Source organism: Garra rufa, chromosome 2, assembly GCF_049309525.1.
Source record: "Garra rufa chromosome 2, GarRuf1.0, whole genome shotgun sequence".
In the NCBI taxonomy this organism is placed as follows: domain Eukaryota; kingdom Metazoa; phylum Chordata; class Actinopteri; order Cypriniformes; family Cyprinidae; genus Garra; species Garra rufa.
Window position 1 is genome coordinate 42,608,837 of NC_133362.1, and position 20,912 is coordinate 42,629,748.

Sequence of the window (20,912 nt, forward strand, 5' to 3'; positions counted from 1 at the left end):
CATATTAGCTCAAAGCATATTTAGGGCAATGCCACAGTCTGTGCATATTTAATTCCGTTTGTTTTCCTTTTGTTGTCCCACTGAACAGACACTAATGTTTGCTCATTTGTTTCTGTAGCTCGACTTTGCTTTTCAAGAATCCAGACAAAGAGGATTTGGGCACATACTCTGTGTCTGTTACACATACTGATGGTGTCTCCGCCAGCTACAAGATCTCAGCAGAAGGTGAGGCCTGTTAATATATTATGACCATCACCTTCATTATTAATGCCCTTCCTCAAAATTATATAGAGTACCAGACACTATCAAAACATTCCACTGACGGATTCGAATCATATTTGATTCAGCTGTCGGATACTTGTCAGTCTGTTGATCTGTATTATGGATGCTACATCATCTGAAGAAGTGAAGCAGTTGCCGTAATATTACATATTATACAAAAATTCTTAGTAATAAAAATAATAACACTAACAAAGATTTGTGTTTTTTTTCTGTTATGTCCTTGAAAGTGTTGATAATGATGATAGTTCATAAAAATAACAGTTGCCTCTGTCCTCCATTTTAGAACTGCAGAAGATGTTGGCCCTCAGCTATGACATACGTAACCCAAGTAAGTGACCCTGGATAGTAGAGATTGAACACAAACCATGTTCAGTATGCACACTTGACACTTTAAGTGAACAGTATTCAGGGTTCCCAAATATTCCAGCCTTGTAAGAGTCAAGGAGTTCAAGAAAATCATAAAGGTCATGGAAGTTATATACATTTCACATAGGAATGCACAATTAATCGAATTTCGAATCGCGAGCACAATTACGGATGCCACGATTACGTAATCGTTCAAAGCCGCGATTTAAAAAAAAAAAATAAAAAAAACGTCATTATTCTGCATGCTTAAGAGGCTTGTTTAGAGCATGTCAAGTTGTGAGAGGCGAATCGATATTGTTATCGAGGGCACATTAAAATACTGAGAATAATTATTTATAACAATTATTCAGAATTATGAATGCATTTTAAGATATCTTTTCCCATCAACTGGTCACAATGCAAAACACCACTGTATGCTGCGTCACAGACGCATGTGCCCTCTGATGTAAACAAGCACGGATGAGAAGCATATGGCGGAGCTCGTGAGAGACGCTCTGAATGAAAGCGCACTTTCATTCTCTGACAGCAGATGGCGTTACCCCGGAAACCCTGTAAACAAAACAGCTTTCAGATTTTGAAAAGTGTTGTGTATTTGTTATGGTGTTCATCACAGCACCAAATACTTTAATATTTAGACCTAATAGGCTATACACATAACATACACTGCCAATGAAATTTTTTTCTAAACATTCATTAATCTTAGGTAATTCCAATATTTAATAACAAATTGTTAAAATCAGAAGTTGCAAATGTGTTATTTAATGAGCTAACATGAACTAAAAGTTGTATTGTTTAACAAAGATAAATAACTTATGTTGCAAATGTAGCTATTGCTCAACTAAACTAAGAGATCTTACTGTAAAGCGATACCTATTGGTCTTTATAATTCTTTTGCACTGTAATCTGTTTACATTTTTTAACTTTATACATTTTTGTTTATTGCTTTATTGTATTTAAATGTTCAGCTATTTTTGTTACAAGAAAATAGTTATTAAACCTGTTATACTGTATTACGACACAACTTTTTTTGCAAATAAATTTCAATATCATGATAACACTGTATACCGTGATAAAATCATTATCAAAATTTATTTTTTATATTTAAAGAAACCAAACCAATGTATTGTTGACATTTGTGGCAATGAGAAAACCAAAAAAAGTATTTCAGGAAGAGTGCTTTCAGCTTGTTTTTTTTTTTTTTTTTTTTCATTTTCATATAAAATTATGGCATGCAGTTGCTTCAAACATTGGTATGAAGCTATTTAAAACATCAGTCAATTTAAATTTGATAAATTAATAATCGCAATTACAATTTCAAGCGAATAATCGACAATTATAATTTTGTCATAATCGTGCAGCCCTAATTTCACAGTTCATATGTTAATATAATTTGATGGATGTTTATAATTCATAATTATTGTTATACTATTTGCAATGTCAAAAATGTAATTAATGTTAATCATCTTCAAAAGTTCCATTGTGCATGTACATTTTTTAGCTATTCTTTGCTTTAAAATATTTAACTGGTTAAATCTGACATCTTGTGAGTGCAGAAATTTTAGTCATACCAATATTCAAGTATGGGAACCCTGATTTTAATCTGCATATTTGCTACATTGCTTGGCAACCAGTGGCCCTATAGTAATAAACTGCATAACAAGACATTTTCTTAATAGTAATATGACTATCTATTGAATATCAGTGTCTTTTTTTTTTTAATTGCTAGAACCGCTGTTTTATAAACCACTTGAGGCTATTACAGTGATTTTACCAAAGCGGGTTTAGCTTCACACTGTACCTGACAATAATGTTTAAGCATGGTAAATTCACTGTAACAAGGGATGTGGCTTATTGCTTAAAATAAACTCTGATATTTTTAAATAGGATCGGCATGTGTTGTTTAACATGTGTAAGGCCATGCATATGAACAGTGACAACACACAAGACAACATGTCAACTTGTCATGCGTCGCCTCTCTTGTGTCACAGTTATTCCTCTGAAGACTGAACTGGCCTATAAGATTCTAGAGAGAGGCCGTATGCGCTTTTGGCTGCAAGCTGAGGGCATCTCCTCTGCTGTGACCTACAAATTCTTTGCCAATAACAAGGAGCTTGTCAACTGTGAGGTAAACAACTGCAAATAAAATGGTACAGGCATCCACATGTCTTTATTATTTCATAAACAGAAATAAGGGAGTTTTATATTCAAGGAGATAGTTTACCCAAAGTGACAGTCATTGTTTTCTCATACTCAGGTTGTTCCAAACCCCATATGACCTTTTTGCTTCTATGAAACATAAAAGTTTAACAGCATAATAAATTAGTCATAAACAGGGACCGCATGAACTTTGTACTGATTTCTAAGTCATTATGTATTAAATAGTGCCTGAATATTACTAGGAATATGCTAAATATCAGCATCATATTGGTTATCAGATTATTCTGGATATATATTGTCTGATATACAGAGCTGGGTAACTGATTACATCTAATCTGGATTACATAATCAGATTCCAAAAATTAAGTACTTGTAATTAGATTAAATTACATTTTAAAATACTCATAATCAGACTACAGTTACTTTTTATGGATTACATAATTACATATTATTTACACAATAGCATTATTCATAATTTATTGATTCTCGCTAATTCCTCTTTATCATCTTTTATTATTATTATTTTTTTTTTCTGAAATAGCCTACTGCTTATATATATTTTAAAAAGTCTTGGACATTCACACAAAGACCAGACATTATTCAGGTGGCAACACAGCATTTGATCACTGATTTACAAAAATCATTTCAGGTTTAATTAATTTAATTTAATTATTTTTATTTGAATTATCACTCTGTAAGTTTTTTTTTTTAGTTTTTTTAACCATGCATTTCTAAGTCTTTGGAAGGCTTTTGTCTTTCAAACATTAAAATGGACAAACTTTTTTTGTCATCTGATCCTCTTTCACCTAATATATTTACATGAAGTACCCCTGGTATTTTAAAATAATTTTAATAATTATCACATTTGCATGTTCATTGCAAATTAAATATTTATTTTTTTCAGTTTTTTTATTATTATTTTTATTGATTTTGAAATCATTTCATTTTTTATGATTCAATTCATTATTAATTTTTCTTATTAATTAACTCCACAAACATCAGTTTAGAAAAAAACTTGACATAATATATTGTTTAATGCACATCATGTTGTTAATAACAACAAATGGAATATATTTTCTTACTCATTTTTATGTCAATATGGTACAAGATTATCCTATTTAAATCAATGTAATAAACAGGTAAATCTAAAAGTAATCTAAAAGTAGTCTGATTGTATTACCTAAAAATTGTATTGTAATGGATAACTACAATTTTTGTCATGTAATTTGGAGTCAGTAATGGATTACAATTTGTGAGTAATCTACCCAGCTCTGATATAGTATATTTAGTATTCTAGTATATATATATATATATACTAGAATACTAGTGTATATATATATATGTGTGTATATATATATATATATATATATATATATATATATACAATTTTCTTTCACTGAACTGAAAAGACCAGCACTTTCTGCTAGAAATAATTTCTTTTGTGTTCTGTGGTGGAAAGAACACCATACGGGTTTTGTATTTGATCACAGAATTCTCATTCTCGGTGAACTATCCCTTTAAGCTTAGCCCCAACCTTTCCTGTGCAAGAAAACATAACCAATCCAAATAAATAGATTCAGCTCCATTGCAATACTACCATCTGTTATGTTTTTCTGTTCCATTTGCGTGAGCCTGCTAAGAAAAGCCCAGGAGAGAAATGTTTACCTCTCTGGCTTTTTCACAGCAAACTAAAATGAGTCACGACGCAGCTACGGGCATTATTGAGATGGTGATGGATCATTTCACTGACGACAGCGAGGGCACTTTCACCGTGCAGATTCAAGATGGCAGAGCCAAGGCCCAGTCCTCTCTGGTGCTGATCGGAGATGGTGAGAGCCAGCATCGCTCTAGGGCTTCTGCAGCTCTCATCTTGAGATATTGCGCTCCTCTGTTGAACTCTACTCACTGACCTCTTATAGTTCCTGCTTTATTTTACTTTTCCAGCCTTCAAGGCAGCGCTGGCTGAGGCGGAATACCAAAGGAGGGAGTACATTCGTGTGAAAGAGGGTACTGCACTCATCCTGTTGATGTAGCTGTTGAAATAAACTTCAGATAGAGTGAATTAGACCCTGTGGTTTTCTAATCCATCCTTGGTATTACTTTTCTGAGGTTTACAAACAAGCTTTGCATTATATATAAACTCTCCAAAAATGAATAATTCAGCCTAAATGAAAATTCTGTCATAGTCCTTGTGTTTTTATGGCAGTCACTCTTCTACACTGGAATATATAGATTCTTCCCAGACTAGTAGATTTTGAAAATGTATAGATTACTTACTTGACCTCCCAGCTAAAACAGATAAAAACATCTTGGCCAGCAAGACTAGCAAGCCACTTAGGCTGGTTTAACTTGATTTTCACTCATTCTTTGATTTCAGAATGTTCATTTTCCAATTACATTTTCCAGGGCCTCACTTTATGGAGTTCCTTTCCATTCAAGTTGGGGATAATGCCTCTGTCACTCTTGTTTGCAAGGCAAGTTGAATGGGATTAATTCAGCTAAAGCAAATTGAATGTCTTAGACTTACTGATGATATATTGACGTTTTTTTGCATGTCTGACCCCCTTCAGGTGGCTAATTTGAAGAAGGACTCTGCGTTCCAGTGGTATAAGGACGACGTAGAGGTGATTCCTGAGGTGCCCGCTGACTTGAACTCAGGAGTCTGCAAGTTCCCCCTAACTAATGTGAGCACTTGATTTCATAAACACTTGAGCTAAAAATTGTTTAGCCAAGTGATTCTTAAATGTCAAAAGTTGAAAACGTCACACGTTGAAAAATGTATTAAAATAGTAGTTCACCAAAGTGAATACATAAATGATAGAACAGTTATCTAAAAGCATGGAACAACGACTGGGGTGGGTTAAATTTGCTTTCAAAAAAAGTTTAATGCACAACCTTTTAATATTAACAACTAAATATAGAGGGAAGCTATTTCTACTTCTCTTGAATGCTTTACTATTAATGTTATCCTAATATTTTGATTCTATACAGGTTTATATGGCTAATTGCAATTTTTAGTATGTTTACAATAGTTTTTTCTCATCATGTTTAGAAAACAAAACAGACCTGTGACCCATTTATTGGTTTGCAACCACTTGTTTAGTTAGTAACAGACGTTTGTGTTGTTGTTTTCCATAATCAAAGTTTAAAATGTATCAAAAGTGTACTGAAGCATGCTCAAAGCTAAGTGCCATAGCTAAGGTTATTTCAGTAAAAAGACGAATAATCCCTGCTGGACTGTTATGGGTAATTGCTCTGTTTTTTTTTTCAGTCGATATTCTTCCCAGTTACAAAGTAAAACAGCTTGTGCAACTTCCATAAGTACAAAGAAGCGTATTTGTTATAATCGCTCCTGACATCTTATAAGAAATACTACAAGAACATTTCACATGAGAAATAACCTTAAGAGCTCTTGACTCCCGGAGGATTGAAACCAGGGGTCTCAATCAATTGAGTGCCATAGTAATTTTTTGTAATGCTGGTTATTCTTTGACATTTTTTGTCAAAACTATTTTTACAAAACTATATGAAATAGCTATAATTTACTCCCAAGACAATGTAGCACAAAAACTACTCTGCCGGTAATGCTCTAAAAAAAGCATCACTCAGGTGGCCTGTTTTTGTGAGATGCAGTTTTTTTTTCTTCATTTTTTTTATCTTGATATTCTAGTTCTCCAAGAAGGATGTGGGACTATATAAAGCAACCATCACTGATGACAGAGGCCAAGATGTGTCACAGATTGATGTTTCTGGCAAAGGTACCATCTCTCTGGATTGTCTTATCGAATATAGAAAAATGTAAATGTGTGCTGGAAAATGTTCCATAAAACATGTATTAAAGATGTCTTTTTCTCACCCACAGCTTTTGATGACATCATTAACGAGCTGAGTCGTATCGCAGGTGTGTATGACATGTATCATCGTGCTTGTCATTTTGCTCTCCAAAGCCAGCATGTCTTTCCTTGTGTTAATATCAACTGATTTTATATCCACCGTTTTCCACCCCTCTCTCATCTTCTCTATCCGTGGAGTCTAAATTTGGTCATCTAACTTAAAATGGACCAGAACTTCAATTATGAACTTTTTATGGTTTCCCATAGTTCATTTTTAGTGCTGCGCTGGAGCTGTCAGGGTCTTGGTGATGAATTGCATGACTGTAACCCAAGGGTGACTCTGATACTCTTATGCTAAAAAGCATACCATGTTGACTTGGTGTTTAAGTGATTCTGCTGAAAACAAACCCAGATAGAAGCATAAATAGCTATCAAGCCATTAAATTCATATACACACATACATACAGTAAAAGTACTTTTATAATCTAATTATATAAAACTAATTACAAGCTTTTAAGCATAAGCTGTTAATTCATAGAGAGCATTAGAAACATAAGTTCAGTCCAATAAGTGTTTAACTTTTGACGGATAAAATACATCATAATTTAAATAATATAGATAATTGTTTGAACCCTGTGATGTACTGGCCATCTATAAGCGGTATTTTCCTGCCTTTGCCCTGATATGCCTGGATGGGCTCTAGAATCCCAGTGTTATCATATATAGGACAGTGGTTTGGAGAATTGATAAACATTGTTTGTCAAATAACAGCATTTGCGAGGAAAATCTGTGATCATTTTTTCTTTTTTTTTACAATGCAAAAATAATTATAAAATGATTTGTTATTATATACTTTAGGCAAAATAGAATTTGTTTCTTTCTTATGATTTTGAGCTAAAATAACTTAAAGATAAAATATGATGTAAATAATGTAAAATACAGCAGTTCAGTTTCAAATGTACTAAAACAATTCTTAATCGTTTTTCCAAATCAACAATAAAAATGAAAACAGCAAAAAGATAATATTGAAGAGAACAGTTGTTCATTCTATTTAGCGCCTACTTAAAAATCTTTGCATAAACAGCAAAAGAATCTCAGCCTTAACACATGGTGAATCACAGCAATGCAGCTTTTTGTCCAACCAGCCTGTGTTGGTGAATTTTAAGATCTCTTTCCTTCTTTTTTGGACCTGGACAGGATCCAGCGCCTCTGAGTTGTCGATTCAGTGCACCGCGGAGGGCATTATGCTTCAGTGCCATATGAAATATTACACCGAGGAGATGAAGATCCATTGGAAACAAAAGTATGCACATTTTCTACTCTCACTTGAAACGATTTCCTAGAATAAAAAAAGATACACAAATAGCCTTGAAAATGAAATGCACATGCCTCTTCATGTCCCCAGGCGCGACAACGACTCTACATGTAAACATGATTTTCAGATTTTGGTCTATAGTTTTGTGTTGCTTCAGTGTGAGGTGTACAAAATAAATGATTATTGAACTACAGGAAATTACAGGAATAAAGAGTCTGTCTTGTTCCTCGCTCTGTTGTCGACACAAAACAAATCATTCTGATTGCAGTTGCCTAATGCTCTGCCCTGGAGGTGATTCAGTAGCATGTGAAATTCTAACGTAGTGAGAAAAGCCTCTTCCCGCTCGCATGGCTTCTCAAATCCCTGTATTAGCATTTTGAAGTGGCTATTCTGGGTCTTTCCTCCCCCTGTTGCACGTTTTGAATCACACACAGAGCAGGAATTAATGCAGGGGAAATTTCACATTCAGTCGCGACACAAAAAAAACACCCGCCGTGTCTAATTTTACACTAGGGACATGCTAATTTGATGCCCCACTTAAAAAAAAAGCAATGTCTAACGTTTTGAGAGCATTTACTCTATGGAAAATGAGCAAACAATTGAACTTAAAAAGGGATTGGGATTAAACGTGGCTTCGTTGTAACATGTTAAAAGCATGCATGTGATCATATTGGTTTTGTCATTCTCTCAGTGATGAACAGATATTAATAGGTGTTTTGCATTAATTTGCTCTTTGTACTTCAAGGGATTCAAAAATCTCTGCATCAGAAAGGATGAGAGTTGGTGGCAACCCAGCAATGGCAACCTTGGAAATAGTCGAACCTACTGATAAGGATAAAGGAATGTACACTATTGAGATTGTGGATCCTGAGAAGCCGCATTATCGTACCCTGGACCTCTCCGGACAACGTGAGTTTGTGAGCAATTTGCACTCAGTTGGTTTGGTTAGATTTCATCCTGAGTGTTAAGTAAAGAAATTTACCAGCTATTACTAAAATAAATTAGGTAAAGTCATGAATTAACACTCATTAAAAAACGAATTATTTAAAAAAAAAAAGTGATTAATGCGAACACTTTATTGTAACTACACCTACAGTATCTCACAAAAGTAAGTACACCCCTTACATTTCAGCAACCATTTAGTATATCTTCTCAAGGGACAATACTATAGAAATGAAACATGGAAATATTTTAGAGTAGTCAATGTGCAGCTTGTGTAGCAGTATAGATTTACTGTTCTCTGAAAATAACTCAACATACAGCCATTACTGTTAAAAAGTCGCTGGCAACAAAAGTGAGTACACCCTAAGTGATAACAGCAATATGTAATTTAACCATGCAAAGCCACATGTCCTATTCATCATGTTTATGTTTTTGTCTGCTTGACAGGACAATACAAAGTTGTGTATCTTGTATTAGAGCAAGTACTAGTATATGACCAAGGCTATTAGAGGTTTAGTAACACCCTAAAACCGAGTTACACTACAGTGGTCAGGGTCATACAGAGGTTTTCCAAGATGGGCTCCATTCGGAACAGGCCTTGCAAAGGTCGATCAACGAAGTTGAGCACTCGTTCTGTGCATCAGGTGCAGAACCTGGCTTCAAAAAAACAGATGCATGAGTGCTGCCAGCATTGCTTTAAAGGTTGCAGAAGTAGAAAGTCAGCTTGTCAGTGCTTAGACCATACGTCGCACACTGCAACAAGTCGGTTTGCATGGGCGTTGTCCCAGAAGTAAGCTTCTTCTGAAGTTGGCTCACAAGAAATCCTGCAAACAGTTTGCTGAAGACAACCTGTTCAAAAGCATGAATTACTGGAACCATGTTCTGTGGTCTGATGAGACTATAGACGGTTTCATCGGGCGCACGCGCCTAGACCTAAATTAACTTCCGGTCTGTGTTTGTTTATCTGTCTGGTTCGTGTCGCGGGCTACAAACGCAGCTAGTAATGAGTAATGAAGTTGGTCTCAGGTTATTGTGCTGTGGGATGTTTCCCAAACATTTATTTATTTGTGGCGACCTGCCACGATATAAAAACCGACCAATTTTCCAATAGGCTTCGTTGAATAAACATGAGCACGTAATGTACGTTTAAAAATCAAACCGAGGCGTGGGTGTTTTTATATCACTGTATTTCTGAAGAAAGCCTGTCTATAGAAAATGACATTTTCATTTCATCCTGCATAAGGCAGCGTTTGTAAAATAAGAGCTGCTTAGTCTACAGTCGTTACCGGGGAAACCTCGTTTCTCGTGCTTAAAGCACCTCCTGCTGGCAGAGAATGAGTTTGCATTTTTAATAAATCAGTCTAATTTACTCAGCCAACATATTTCGCTTGTTATTAAAAAAATAATCTACTCTAGAAGGACTTAGCTGTTGGTATTGATTCTATTTGGATGTCTACCGGAAGTTAAGTTAGGGCCACAAAAGCATGCATGCGTAACGTTTATGTTGTTGTTGAAACCGTCTATAAGATAAACTTGTTTGGCTCAGATGGTGTCCAGCATGTGTGGCAATGCCCTGGTGAGGAGTACCAAGAAAGTTGTTTCTTGCCTACAGTCAAGCATGGTGGTGTAGCATTATGGTCTGGGGCTGCACGAGTGCTGCTGGTACTGGGGAGCTGCAGTTCATTGAGGGAAACATGGATTCCATTACGTACTGTACATTCTTAAGCAGAACATGATGCCTTCCCTCCAGAAACTAGGCCAAACGGCAGTTTTTCAACATGATAGCGATCCCAAACACACCACCAAGATGACAACTGCCTTGCTGAGGAAGCTGAAGTGTGATGGGGTGGCCAAGTATGTCTCCAGACCTGAACCCTATTGAGTACCTGTGGGGCATCCTCAAGCGGAAGGTGGAGAAGCACCAACATGTCTAACATCCAGCAGCTCTGTTATGTCATTATGGAGAAGTGGAAGAGGATCCCAGCAACAATCTGTGCAGCTCTGGTCAATTCCATGCCTAGCAGGATTAAGGCAGTGCCAGATATCAATGGTGCTAACATAAAATTGACACTTTAGACACAGTTTTGACAAGTTCACTTAGGGTGTACTCACTTTTGTTGCCAGCTATTTTGACAATAATGGTTGTATATTGAGTTATTTTCAGGGTACAATAAATCTATACTGCTATACAAACTGCACATTGACTACTCTAAAATACATCCAAGTTACATTTCTATATGATGTCCCTTGAGAAGATATACTAAAATTGTTGCTAAAATGTGAGGGGTGTACTCACTTTTGTGAGATACTGTATAATAGCTTGTTACTCATCACTGTATTAATGTTAGTGCTTTTATTGCTCATAGATTGGAGCAAACCTAATTCATGTAGCAACCCACAACCTAACTACAAGCTCTCTTTAGCACAATGGTGACCACAAAAACTTAACTGAACATTAAATCAGTTCTTTCCCTTCAGTCAAAAACACATAATAAAAATAACACCTCATTTCAACTTTTCTGATCCAGCCCTATGCATGCTGAAAAACTAAAAATCCACTGCCCAGTATCAGTTAATGATACCAAAATGATTTCGGTAGTACCAACTAAATTCAGTAAGAGCTGACCTTAAATAGGTCATGCTGTAACCTTCCGGACATAAAACTTCCTCCTCGTTTAATTTTAATGGTCAGAGAGAGGGTTGTAAATAGTCACACTAAGTGTGAAACTAAGTTATAACTGTTTTGGCATAAAACAACCTTGACTAAACATTATAATTGGACCTCAGGGGGGGAAATATATGCAAAATGCATGATGCCTTTAACGGGGAGTATTGTGAAAAAAGAACCCAATTACATTTGAATTTAATTGAGTATCAAGTGAAAAACTTCAACAACAGCTCAGATACTTTTCACATCACTACTAGAATCAGCATTAATGAGAAAAACACACCAATGCTGGAGGTGACGGCAAGACTGTCATGTTTTCAAAGTGTTTTTGTCTAGTTTTAAAGGCTTTTCCCACTCTAAAATGAGTCGACTAAGTCGACTAAGATGGTCGACTCAAACACATGTTCTGGCGTTGATCCTGTGTGGATGTGTTTATAATTGGAAGTAAAGGCCAGTGTTGCAGCTGCACACACAGGGAATGTATTTAGGGAAATCCAGGGATGAAAAATGCTGTCATAGTATCAAAGGTGCAGACACTGGCAGTGGTTTCAGTTAGTCAACAGACTGTTTGATGACAAACATAATCAAGGGCTGGTATCTGACAGGTCATGCGATTTGCCGAATGGTGACAGTAATGAGTAGGGGAAGAAGAGCTATTTCCAGCGAAGCAGGAAAACAATGCTATTAAAATAATGAGAGCTGATTTTCTTTTTATGCCATGCCTCCGGGACAAGACACGGCGAATAGAGAGAGTGCTGTTTTCCTTTTTTAAAAAATTGTATTCATGTTTTATATGCTCTTAACTTTTAATCTTTTTTTTTCTGTTTTTCCCCCTGTAGTCTACGACAACGCCTACGCAGAATTCCAGAGACTCAAGTAAGATAACCAGTGCATCAGACCACCACATGGCTTTCCACGTCATATTGTTTAGAGATGCAAAGCATGTGAGCTGTACATCAGTGTTAGAGTAAAATATTAAGGTCTGCTAATGAACTCAACAATGCTATTCTTCTTTTGCCCTTCAGAGCGGAAGCATATGCTGAAAAGAGTGAGTATACTTAATCACTCCCGACACTCTCGGGGGTCCTGCTTTGATATGTAATTATATTCCTAAAATTAACTTTGTGATGTTTTCGTTGTCAGATCGTGGCAAAGTGGTTGGTGGTCTTCCTGATGTTGTGACTATCATGGAAAAGAAGGTTTGTTAAAGCTTGTTATGTGTGAACCCTAACATATTGAAAAATACATCACAATGCATAAAGAAATTGAATTCTGATCTGACTTCCCTTTGAAGAAAATCATGTCAAAAACACCACAAAATGTGAATATATATATATCTAATGGGTCTTAACTTAAATTTATGTACATCACCAGTCAAATGTCTGCAGCTACTCATTCTTTGTTATTACCATTTTTCACATTTTATAATACCAAACAAAATAATTAAAACTATAAAGCAACGCAAATGAGTATAGAAATTATGATGGCACCAGCTTCTTCAAAGTCATCACCCTTTGTCTAGATTCCAGCTCTGCTTAGTCTGGACGTTCTCTCAACTAATTTCATGAGGTGCATTCTGGGATGCATTTTATACAAATACTTAAGGCACTGGTCTCAAACTCAATTCCTGGAGGGCCACAGCTCTGCACATTTTCACTCCAACCCTAATCAAACACACCTGATCCAGCTAATTAAGATCTTCAGGATTACTAGAAACTCCAAGCAGGTGTGAGCTGAGCTGGTTGGAGCTAAACTCTCCAGAGCTGCAGCCCTCCAGGAATTGAGTTTGAGACCTCTGACTTAAGGTGTTCACATGTATGCTGGACATTTGTTGGACGCTTTTTCTTCACTATCTGCTCCAACTCATCCAATAAAAAATGGGTTTGTGAAGTTGGCACAATATATATTTGTCTACAAACCTAATTTCAGTAATTTAAGCAAAAGCCTTTAGATCAAAAGGTTTGTAAGATCATAAGAAACTAATTCAGCAAAGTGTGTCCAAACCTTTGACTGGTATGCTTTAGATAATAGCTTGTCTATCTGAAGATATTATAGATTCCTTAATCTTATTTCATACTTAAACCTAACAACTACATTACTAACTATATTAATAAGCAGCACATTAGAGGTTTATTGAGGCAAAATTTGTAGTTAATAGAGATAATTGGTCCCCAAACTAAAGTGTGACCAAACTATGCACTTCACATTTCTAATTAGAAGCCCCCAGAACTCTGGCCTCCATAGACATTGATTGAAAGTGCTTTACCGTACCCATGATTCTTGTTTGCTATTAGAAACGCAGCAGTGAGTCAATATTATTTTCTGTAATTAACATTATGCCTCAAATGTTGTCAATAGACCTAAACTTGTATTGCACCCAGAGTATTCCTTTTAGTCGTCCATGGAGAGCTGTAGCCAACGCATTAGTGATCTGTATTGCCGCAGGCAGTCGTGCCGGTGAGTGCCGTTCCGCGGCTCTTCACTTCAGCCCTGGGAGTGTGCGCTGGAGGGCGTCATACTCCTCCGCTCTCTAAGATCCATGTCCATTGTCTTTGGCCTCATAATCCATTGCTTGCAAGCAGCATGAAGCCATCTTGGGGAATATGGTGTATTCTGCCTGTGAAAGGATATTGGTGGGATTAGGATTCGCCTGAATAGTGGATGCTGGAAAAGCCTTGCATTCTTTTTTTTTCTTTCAGATCAAATAAACATAGCAGGTCAGTGGCTCTCAGATCCATTAAAGGAAAGATGAGGTGAACTCATGTGGGAGAGGAGACCTTTCACACTCTGACCTGCAGAGGTCGTGTACACAGTGGTTTTCCAGTGAGAGCTCCCCGCCGTAGAGCTTCGTACTGTATAGTTTCCATTGAGCTGCTCTTCTTCCTAAAAAGCCCAAATGAGTCACTTTGTTGAAATCCATTACTGTGAAATATGTCATGTAAACTGGAAAAAGTATAACTGTGGCAGACTAGAAGCAACATAAATCTAAAAACAGAGTTAGAATTATGCTGTCATGTAGAGGCTAGAAACATTTTTCAGAAATCTGTTTCTCCCTGTAAAATTCTTACGGTGAAAAAATGCGGCAAGAAGATATAGACCAACAAATGAATAAAAAGGGTCATTCCTGTCCTGCAGTACATTTTAAATTTATGTAACTTTATTTATGTGGTAACTGAGAAAAGGGTTGAAAAAAGGTTGTATGGTCACTTTAATTGAATATAGTGAATTAAATAAATAAAATATTTAGTACTGTGCCTTGCGAAAGTATTCATAACCCTTTAATTTTTTAACGTTTTGTTATGTTGGCGCCTTATGTTAAACTGTTTTTAAAAAAAAAAAATCACATGAATCTACACTCCATACAACACAATGACAAAGCGGTCACAGAACTTTCACAACTTTTGTTTCACAACCATTCTCTTTTTGGGTATTATGCGACAAGATTTGCACGTCAACATTTGGCAATTATCTACCGTTCTTCGCCTCACCTCTTCACCTTTCAAGCTCTGTCAGCTCGGATGGGGTCTGGCAGATATTTTCAGGTTTCTCCAGAATTGTTTGATTAGGTTCAAGCCCAGGCTCTGGCTGGACCACTCAAGGACATTCACAGAGTCTATAAGCCACTCATGCTGTGTACTGTGTCCATTACCCTGTTGGAAGGTGAACCCTCTGCCCAGACTGAGGTTCTGAATGCTCTGGACTGGGTTTTCATTAAGGCTATCTCAATATTTTGGTGCACTGAGCATTTCTTCTACTCTGACAAGTCCCTCAGTCCCAGCCACTGAAAAACAGCCCCACAGCATGAGGCTGCTACCAGCAAACTTTACTTTTAGGATGGACTCTGCAGGTGATGAGCAGTGCCTGCTTTCCTTCAAACATGAGGCTTGGAATTAAGGTTCATCAGAATCCTTTAGGTGCTTTTTTGCTAATTCCAAGTGTTTTCATGTGTCTTCACTGAGGTGAGGATTGAGTCTTGCCACACCACCATAAAGCCCAGATTGGTGGAATGTTGCAGTGATGTTTGTCCTTCTGTAAGTTTCTCCTATCTGCATACATGTGACCCTGGACCACAAAACCAGTCATAAAGGTACATTTTTTTTTTAAATTGGGAATTACACATAATCTGAAAGCTGAATAAATAACCTTTCCTAGGACAATATTTGGCCGAGATACAACTATTTGAAAATCTGGAATCTGAGGGTGCAAAAAAAAAAATCTGAGAAAATCAAGTTGTCCAAATAAAGTTCTTAACAATGCAATAAATAATTAAAAATTAAGTTTAGCAAAATGTCTTTATGGAACTTGATCTTTACATAATATCCTAATGATTTTTGGCATAAAAGAAAAATCGATAATTTTTACCCATACAACGAATTTTTGGCTATTGCTACAAATATACCCGTGCTACTTAAGACTGGTTTTGTGGTCCAGGGTCACATATGATCATGGAGCACAATTAGAGTGACCATCAGCTTCTTTGTCACCACTCTATCCAAGGTCCTTTTCCATCAGAGGCCAACTCTAGGAAAAGTCGTGGTTGTTTCAAACTTTCTTCCATTATGGGTAACAGAGGCTGCATGCTTCTGTGTGAACCCAAAATGTGTGGCTTGTTGCAATCCTGTCTCTGAGCTCCACAGGCAGTTTTTTTTTTACCTCAGGGCTTGGTTTTTGCTCTGATATGCATCTTCAGCTGATAGACCTTTTATTAAACTCATACCCATTCAAATGAATTTGCCACGTCACTATATGAATGCTCCTGAGATAAAGTTCAACTGTCCCAGATAAGGGTATGAATACTTAAGCAATGGAATGATTTAAGTTTTTTGTTTGTAATAAATTTGCAAAGATGTAAAAAAAAAACTTTTTTTTTTTTGCTTCGCCATTATGGTGTATAGAGTGTAGATTGATGTGGGAAAAAGTAATTTAAAGCAGTTTAACATAAGGCAACACAAGGCAATACATACATTTATTCTAACAATAATTGTTAAAGAAAGATACATAGGATTTTTAGTTGCCATTGCACCATTACAATATCATTTTCATTCATGTGCATCTGCTTAATGTAGTCATGTTGTTTCTCATATTTATGCCTTCAGCATGATAATGGCAACATACTTCCTCTGAGAATGTTTTAGAATAAATATGCGTTTATGCATTTGTTTGTTTTTTTCTTTAGACTCTGAGTCTGACCTGCACAGTCTGCGGTGACCCCAAACCTCTGGTCAGCTGGTCTAAGAACGATCAAGAAGTAGAACCCAGCGATCAGTACGTCGTTGCTATGGACTCGGGCAAGTTCGCCAGCCTCACCATCAAAGGCGTATCCCTAGAGGACTCCGGCAAGTACACTATGACGGTCCAAAACAAGTACGGCGGCGAGTCGGTGGACATCGTCGTCAGCGTGTACAAACACGGCGACAGGATTCCAGAAATCAAACCAACACCCACACCCAAGAGGATCATGCCTCCCACGGTTCCCATTGTAATTCCCACTGCCAAGTCTGCCACCCCTGCCCCCGCTGCGGCCAAGTCTCCAGCTCCTCCCCAAAGCACCAAAACCGCTGCACCACCTCGTGGCATGAAGTCCCCTACTCCCACCAGGAAGAAGTAACAACACAGCTCTTGCCTCTCGTTCGCCCCAACAGCACAAAAGCAACTAGATTTACATTTCCTGTAGGAAATATCAGTGTTTGCAAGGCAGCAAAGGAAGTTTGGGTTAGATTTTGACTTGGTTTAAAAATAATGCCGTTTTCCCGCCATCATCTTGTTTTCCTCAGGCTGGAAACAGGAAACATCATAATTTATTATATGGCTTTAAATCAGTAAAGACCATTTTTTTAAGTTAAAATTCTTTCTGACATTAGCTGCACCCAAAATCACATACTGCCTAGTATGCCTGTGCATACTACATTTAAAAAAGTATGTTCTATATAGTATAAATATGGTATTATGAATCAAATTTCATATTACCATATGCCAACTGCCATTCATGATTTCTGTGTCATCATGGGATAGATAAGTGTCCATTAGATGTGAACTCCATATTCTTGATGGTTAATCTTTGCACTTTTTGCTTGCAGTTTTTCTGAATACTATGAATTTGGACATACTACTCATTTGGTGCACTGTTTTCCACATACTACAGAGTAGCTGTATTCCACTAGTATGAAAGTAGGCATATTCAGACCAGCTCGACATATCGACTTTTGCACAACTCATTTTGTGAGGTTAGGGAGGGGCATTCATCTGACCAATAGAAAATTTGCTTGAAAACTACTCTATTTGGTGACACTAATGATGCAGAAATTATATACTTTAAACAGCAAGGAAAACAAGACCAGTTGCAATTTAGTATGCAAATAAGACTCTGCAAGTAAGTCAGAAAATTAAAAAATGATTATCTTACTTAGATTTTTTTGTCTTGTTTTCAGCCAAAATATTTAAAACATCTTAAATCAAGAAGGATTTTCTAGACAAGTAAAAAAAAAAATCTTGTTTTCCAAAAAAAAGCAAGTAAAAAATAAATGAGTTTTTGCCAAAGGGGCAAGCAAAGAAATCCTATTTCAAACAGAAAACAAGATTATTTTTCATACCCCACTGGCAGATTATTTTGCTTGTTTCAAGAAAAAAACAGACTTAATTTTTGACTTGTTTTTTCTAAAACAAAAATAATTTTTGCTTGTCTAAAAAAATCCTTCTTGATTTAAGAATTTTGGCTGGAAACAAGACAAAAAAACTAAATAAGAAAAACATTTTTTGCAGTGTATGATAAGCGGTTTGGGCTGAACAAATTGCATAAATGCTTAGGTCTAAGAACAAAGCCTTATGGATTCGTCTATTTCTGCCTGATACCATTAAGCTGAAATGATGATGTTATGGCTAATAACCAATAAAGAATTGTATTTTGTGAAAAAAATAAGTAAACACATTGAATTAAAATCAACAATTTAACAAGTGAATTCAGGCATAATCATATTAAAAACTAAAATAAGAGAGACCAAATTATTGGTGCATAATTTGTGGCAAAGTTAATCTAAACATAAAAATCAGCAAGAAGTGAACATGCACAAATAATACCCAATATTGATCAAGACCAAAAAAAACATTGATTTCTATCGCTAAAACTCTAACCAGAATATTTGAGGAATATCAATATTATGTTGCCTTGCAAACACTGTAATTGAACTATAGTGCATAAATCAGTGAATAAAGAAAGTAGAATTGAAAAGTAGGTAGTATTTTTCATCCAAAATGCATCATCGGATCATAAAATGAGCAAGCGTCTAGTAAGAAAAGAAAGAGTAGGAAGTATGTGTGAGGGAGGGTGGGGCAAGTTATATTTAGTGCCACGAGAAAATGTGTGAAACAGTTTGTCATCTGGGTTGCCTAAGCTGAGTGGGCCTCTAATGAATTTGGCTCCCTCTCCCCTGAGGTGCTTAGGGGAAAAGCTTTGATGTTAGTTTATTAAATCTCTGTTTAAAAGCTGCTTTTTCAGTTAGCCACTGGAATCCAGAGGCTTTTTTTTTTTTTTTTTTTTTTTTTTTTTGCTTTCTCCGGTGGATGGATGGCCCTCCAGGACCTCCACTTAGCCCCCAGCGGCAGCCACGAGACCATCAGTGCTCCTCTCAACCTCGTCTCACGTCCTCGCCTTTTTCTCCTGGTTTTGCGTTAATAAAAGAGTTGGAAACCACTACCCGTGTCGTCCCTGCCTGTACGTTGTACACAAACACACACGCTGATAGTAAAATATGAATGTGATTACAGAAGCTACCGGCCAATCTGAAACGCATCAGCACTTTTCTTCGGCTCTTGGGCCAGTTGTACTTCACAAATCATTTCATGTATATGGAACACCTAACTTGAGGCGCTTTGCTGCCAAGAATGCACCACTACTCTCTAATTCACAAAGCATGACTTGGCAATTTGGATTGCTTGGCAAATCTCCAATCAGAATCACTTTTACTTCTTTTGAAATAAATGCATTCGGTTTACAATGGCCACAAAGTGGAACTTTAACTACTCTCAAAACCAGTCTTTGTTGCATTAGATTGCACACTATTAAACCAAGTGGACATTGATGTAAAGAAATAGCAAAGAAATGCTGCTAGATCGTTTCTCTTCTCTTTTCGTCATCAGTTTTGTTCATTGACTTTTAATTAACCTGCGTGCCAGTGATTTGTAGTGGATGTATGAAGCCTGTTCTCCTCAAGTTCACACAGGTGTACTGTAATTCATCACAGTAACTAAGAAAATGATCCATCAATGTTTCACAAAAACAAAGTGGTACTTTTTGTGTTCAATTTGAAAATTGCATCTATTGTTTTATCTGAATCTTGCTGTCAAATAAATGCCACTTCTTTTGATATTGTATATTTTACAAATAATCAAAAAGAAAGGCTATTAGAACAATTAATTTTGAAGCAAAAATACTAAAATAGTATTCTAGTTTATTGTTAAACATACTCCAATAATCTTTGGGGGTTTTTCTTTATGATTACAGAAAACAATACAGTGTATATATGTTTTATACAGTGCCCTCCACAAATATTGGCACCCTTGGTAAATAGCAAAAGGCAGCTATGGAAATCTGCATTGTTTATACTTTTAATCTTTCGTTAAAAAAATACAAATTCTAATCTCTCATTGAAGTAAAAAGATAAAAATGTTCCATGTTGGTGCTTCTCCTCTTTAGTTCACCCCACTTTTTTTCTAAAGGGTTTAGGTCAGGGAACTGGGAACTGAAGTTCTAGTTATATCTGACAACTAAATATGCTGGAGTTTGTTTCTGGATAAATGAGCAGGATTTCTCTTGAAACCCTCCTAAACAACATGTGGTGATGTAAGGGCTATTTCAATTTTTTTTAGGCTTTCTGGCCCCAAGACTCAACGAATCTCTGCAATTCTCCAGCTGTAATCCTTAGACCAGTGTTTCTCAACCCTAGTCCTGGGCGCCCCCCAGCCAGGGGCGCCGCTCGCAATTTTGGGCCCTATGACAAAATATGAGGTTGGGCCCCCTTTGGCCACTCAAAGTCTCCTCCTCCCCCTCCATCCATTATGACGATATAGACACACATTCTCTTCCAGGCAGATTTGTAACATCTTTAGTTGATTGGAACCTCTTAATTATTGCCCTTATGGTGGAAATGGGGATTTGCAATGCTTTAGCTGTTTTCTTACGGCCACTTTCTATTTTGTAAAACTCAGCAATCTTGTTCTGCACATCAGAACTGTTTTTTTGGTTTTACTCCTTGTGATGGACAATTAAGGGAATTTGGCCTTTGTGCTCCTTATATTTAAAATCCTGTGCAATTCGTGCTGGACAGTTTCATGCTCCTAGCTCCACCCTGGTGTG

At 36.6% G+C, this 20,912-nt stretch overlaps 1 protein-coding gene across 1 annotated transcript in view; it reads left to right on the forward strand.

Moving 5' to 3' along the window:
- The window catches only part of myom2b (myomesin 2b), a 52,782-nt gene extending 32,874 nt beyond the window's left edge, over window positions 1-19,908 (forward strand). Inside the window, exons 22-36 of the mRNA XM_073834266.1 lie at window positions 119-225; window positions 566-610; window positions 2,637-2,773; window positions 4,490-4,634; window positions 4,750-4,812; window positions 5,212-5,279; window positions 5,376-5,489; window positions 6,476-6,563; window positions 6,668-6,706; window positions 7,836-7,941; window positions 8,699-8,862; window positions 12,403-12,439; window positions 12,589-12,611; window positions 12,707-12,762; window positions 16,740-19,908. Of these exons, the coding sequence (XP_073690367.1) occupies window positions 119-225; window positions 566-610; window positions 2,637-2,773; window positions 4,490-4,634; window positions 4,750-4,812; window positions 5,212-5,279; window positions 5,376-5,489; window positions 6,476-6,563; window positions 6,668-6,706; window positions 7,836-7,941; window positions 8,699-8,862; window positions 12,403-12,439; window positions 12,589-12,611; window positions 12,707-12,762; window positions 16,740-17,171 (1,624 nt within the window). The 3' untranslated portion in view covers window positions 17,172-19,908. The remainder of the gene's footprint in view (window positions 1-118; window positions 226-565; window positions 611-2,636; window positions 2,774-4,489; window positions 4,635-4,749; window positions 4,813-5,211; window positions 5,280-5,375; window positions 5,490-6,475; window positions 6,564-6,667; window positions 6,707-7,835; window positions 7,942-8,698; window positions 8,863-12,402; window positions 12,440-12,588; window positions 12,612-12,706; window positions 12,763-16,739) is intronic.
- The last annotated feature ends 1,004 nt before the right edge of the window (window positions 19,909-20,912 follow it).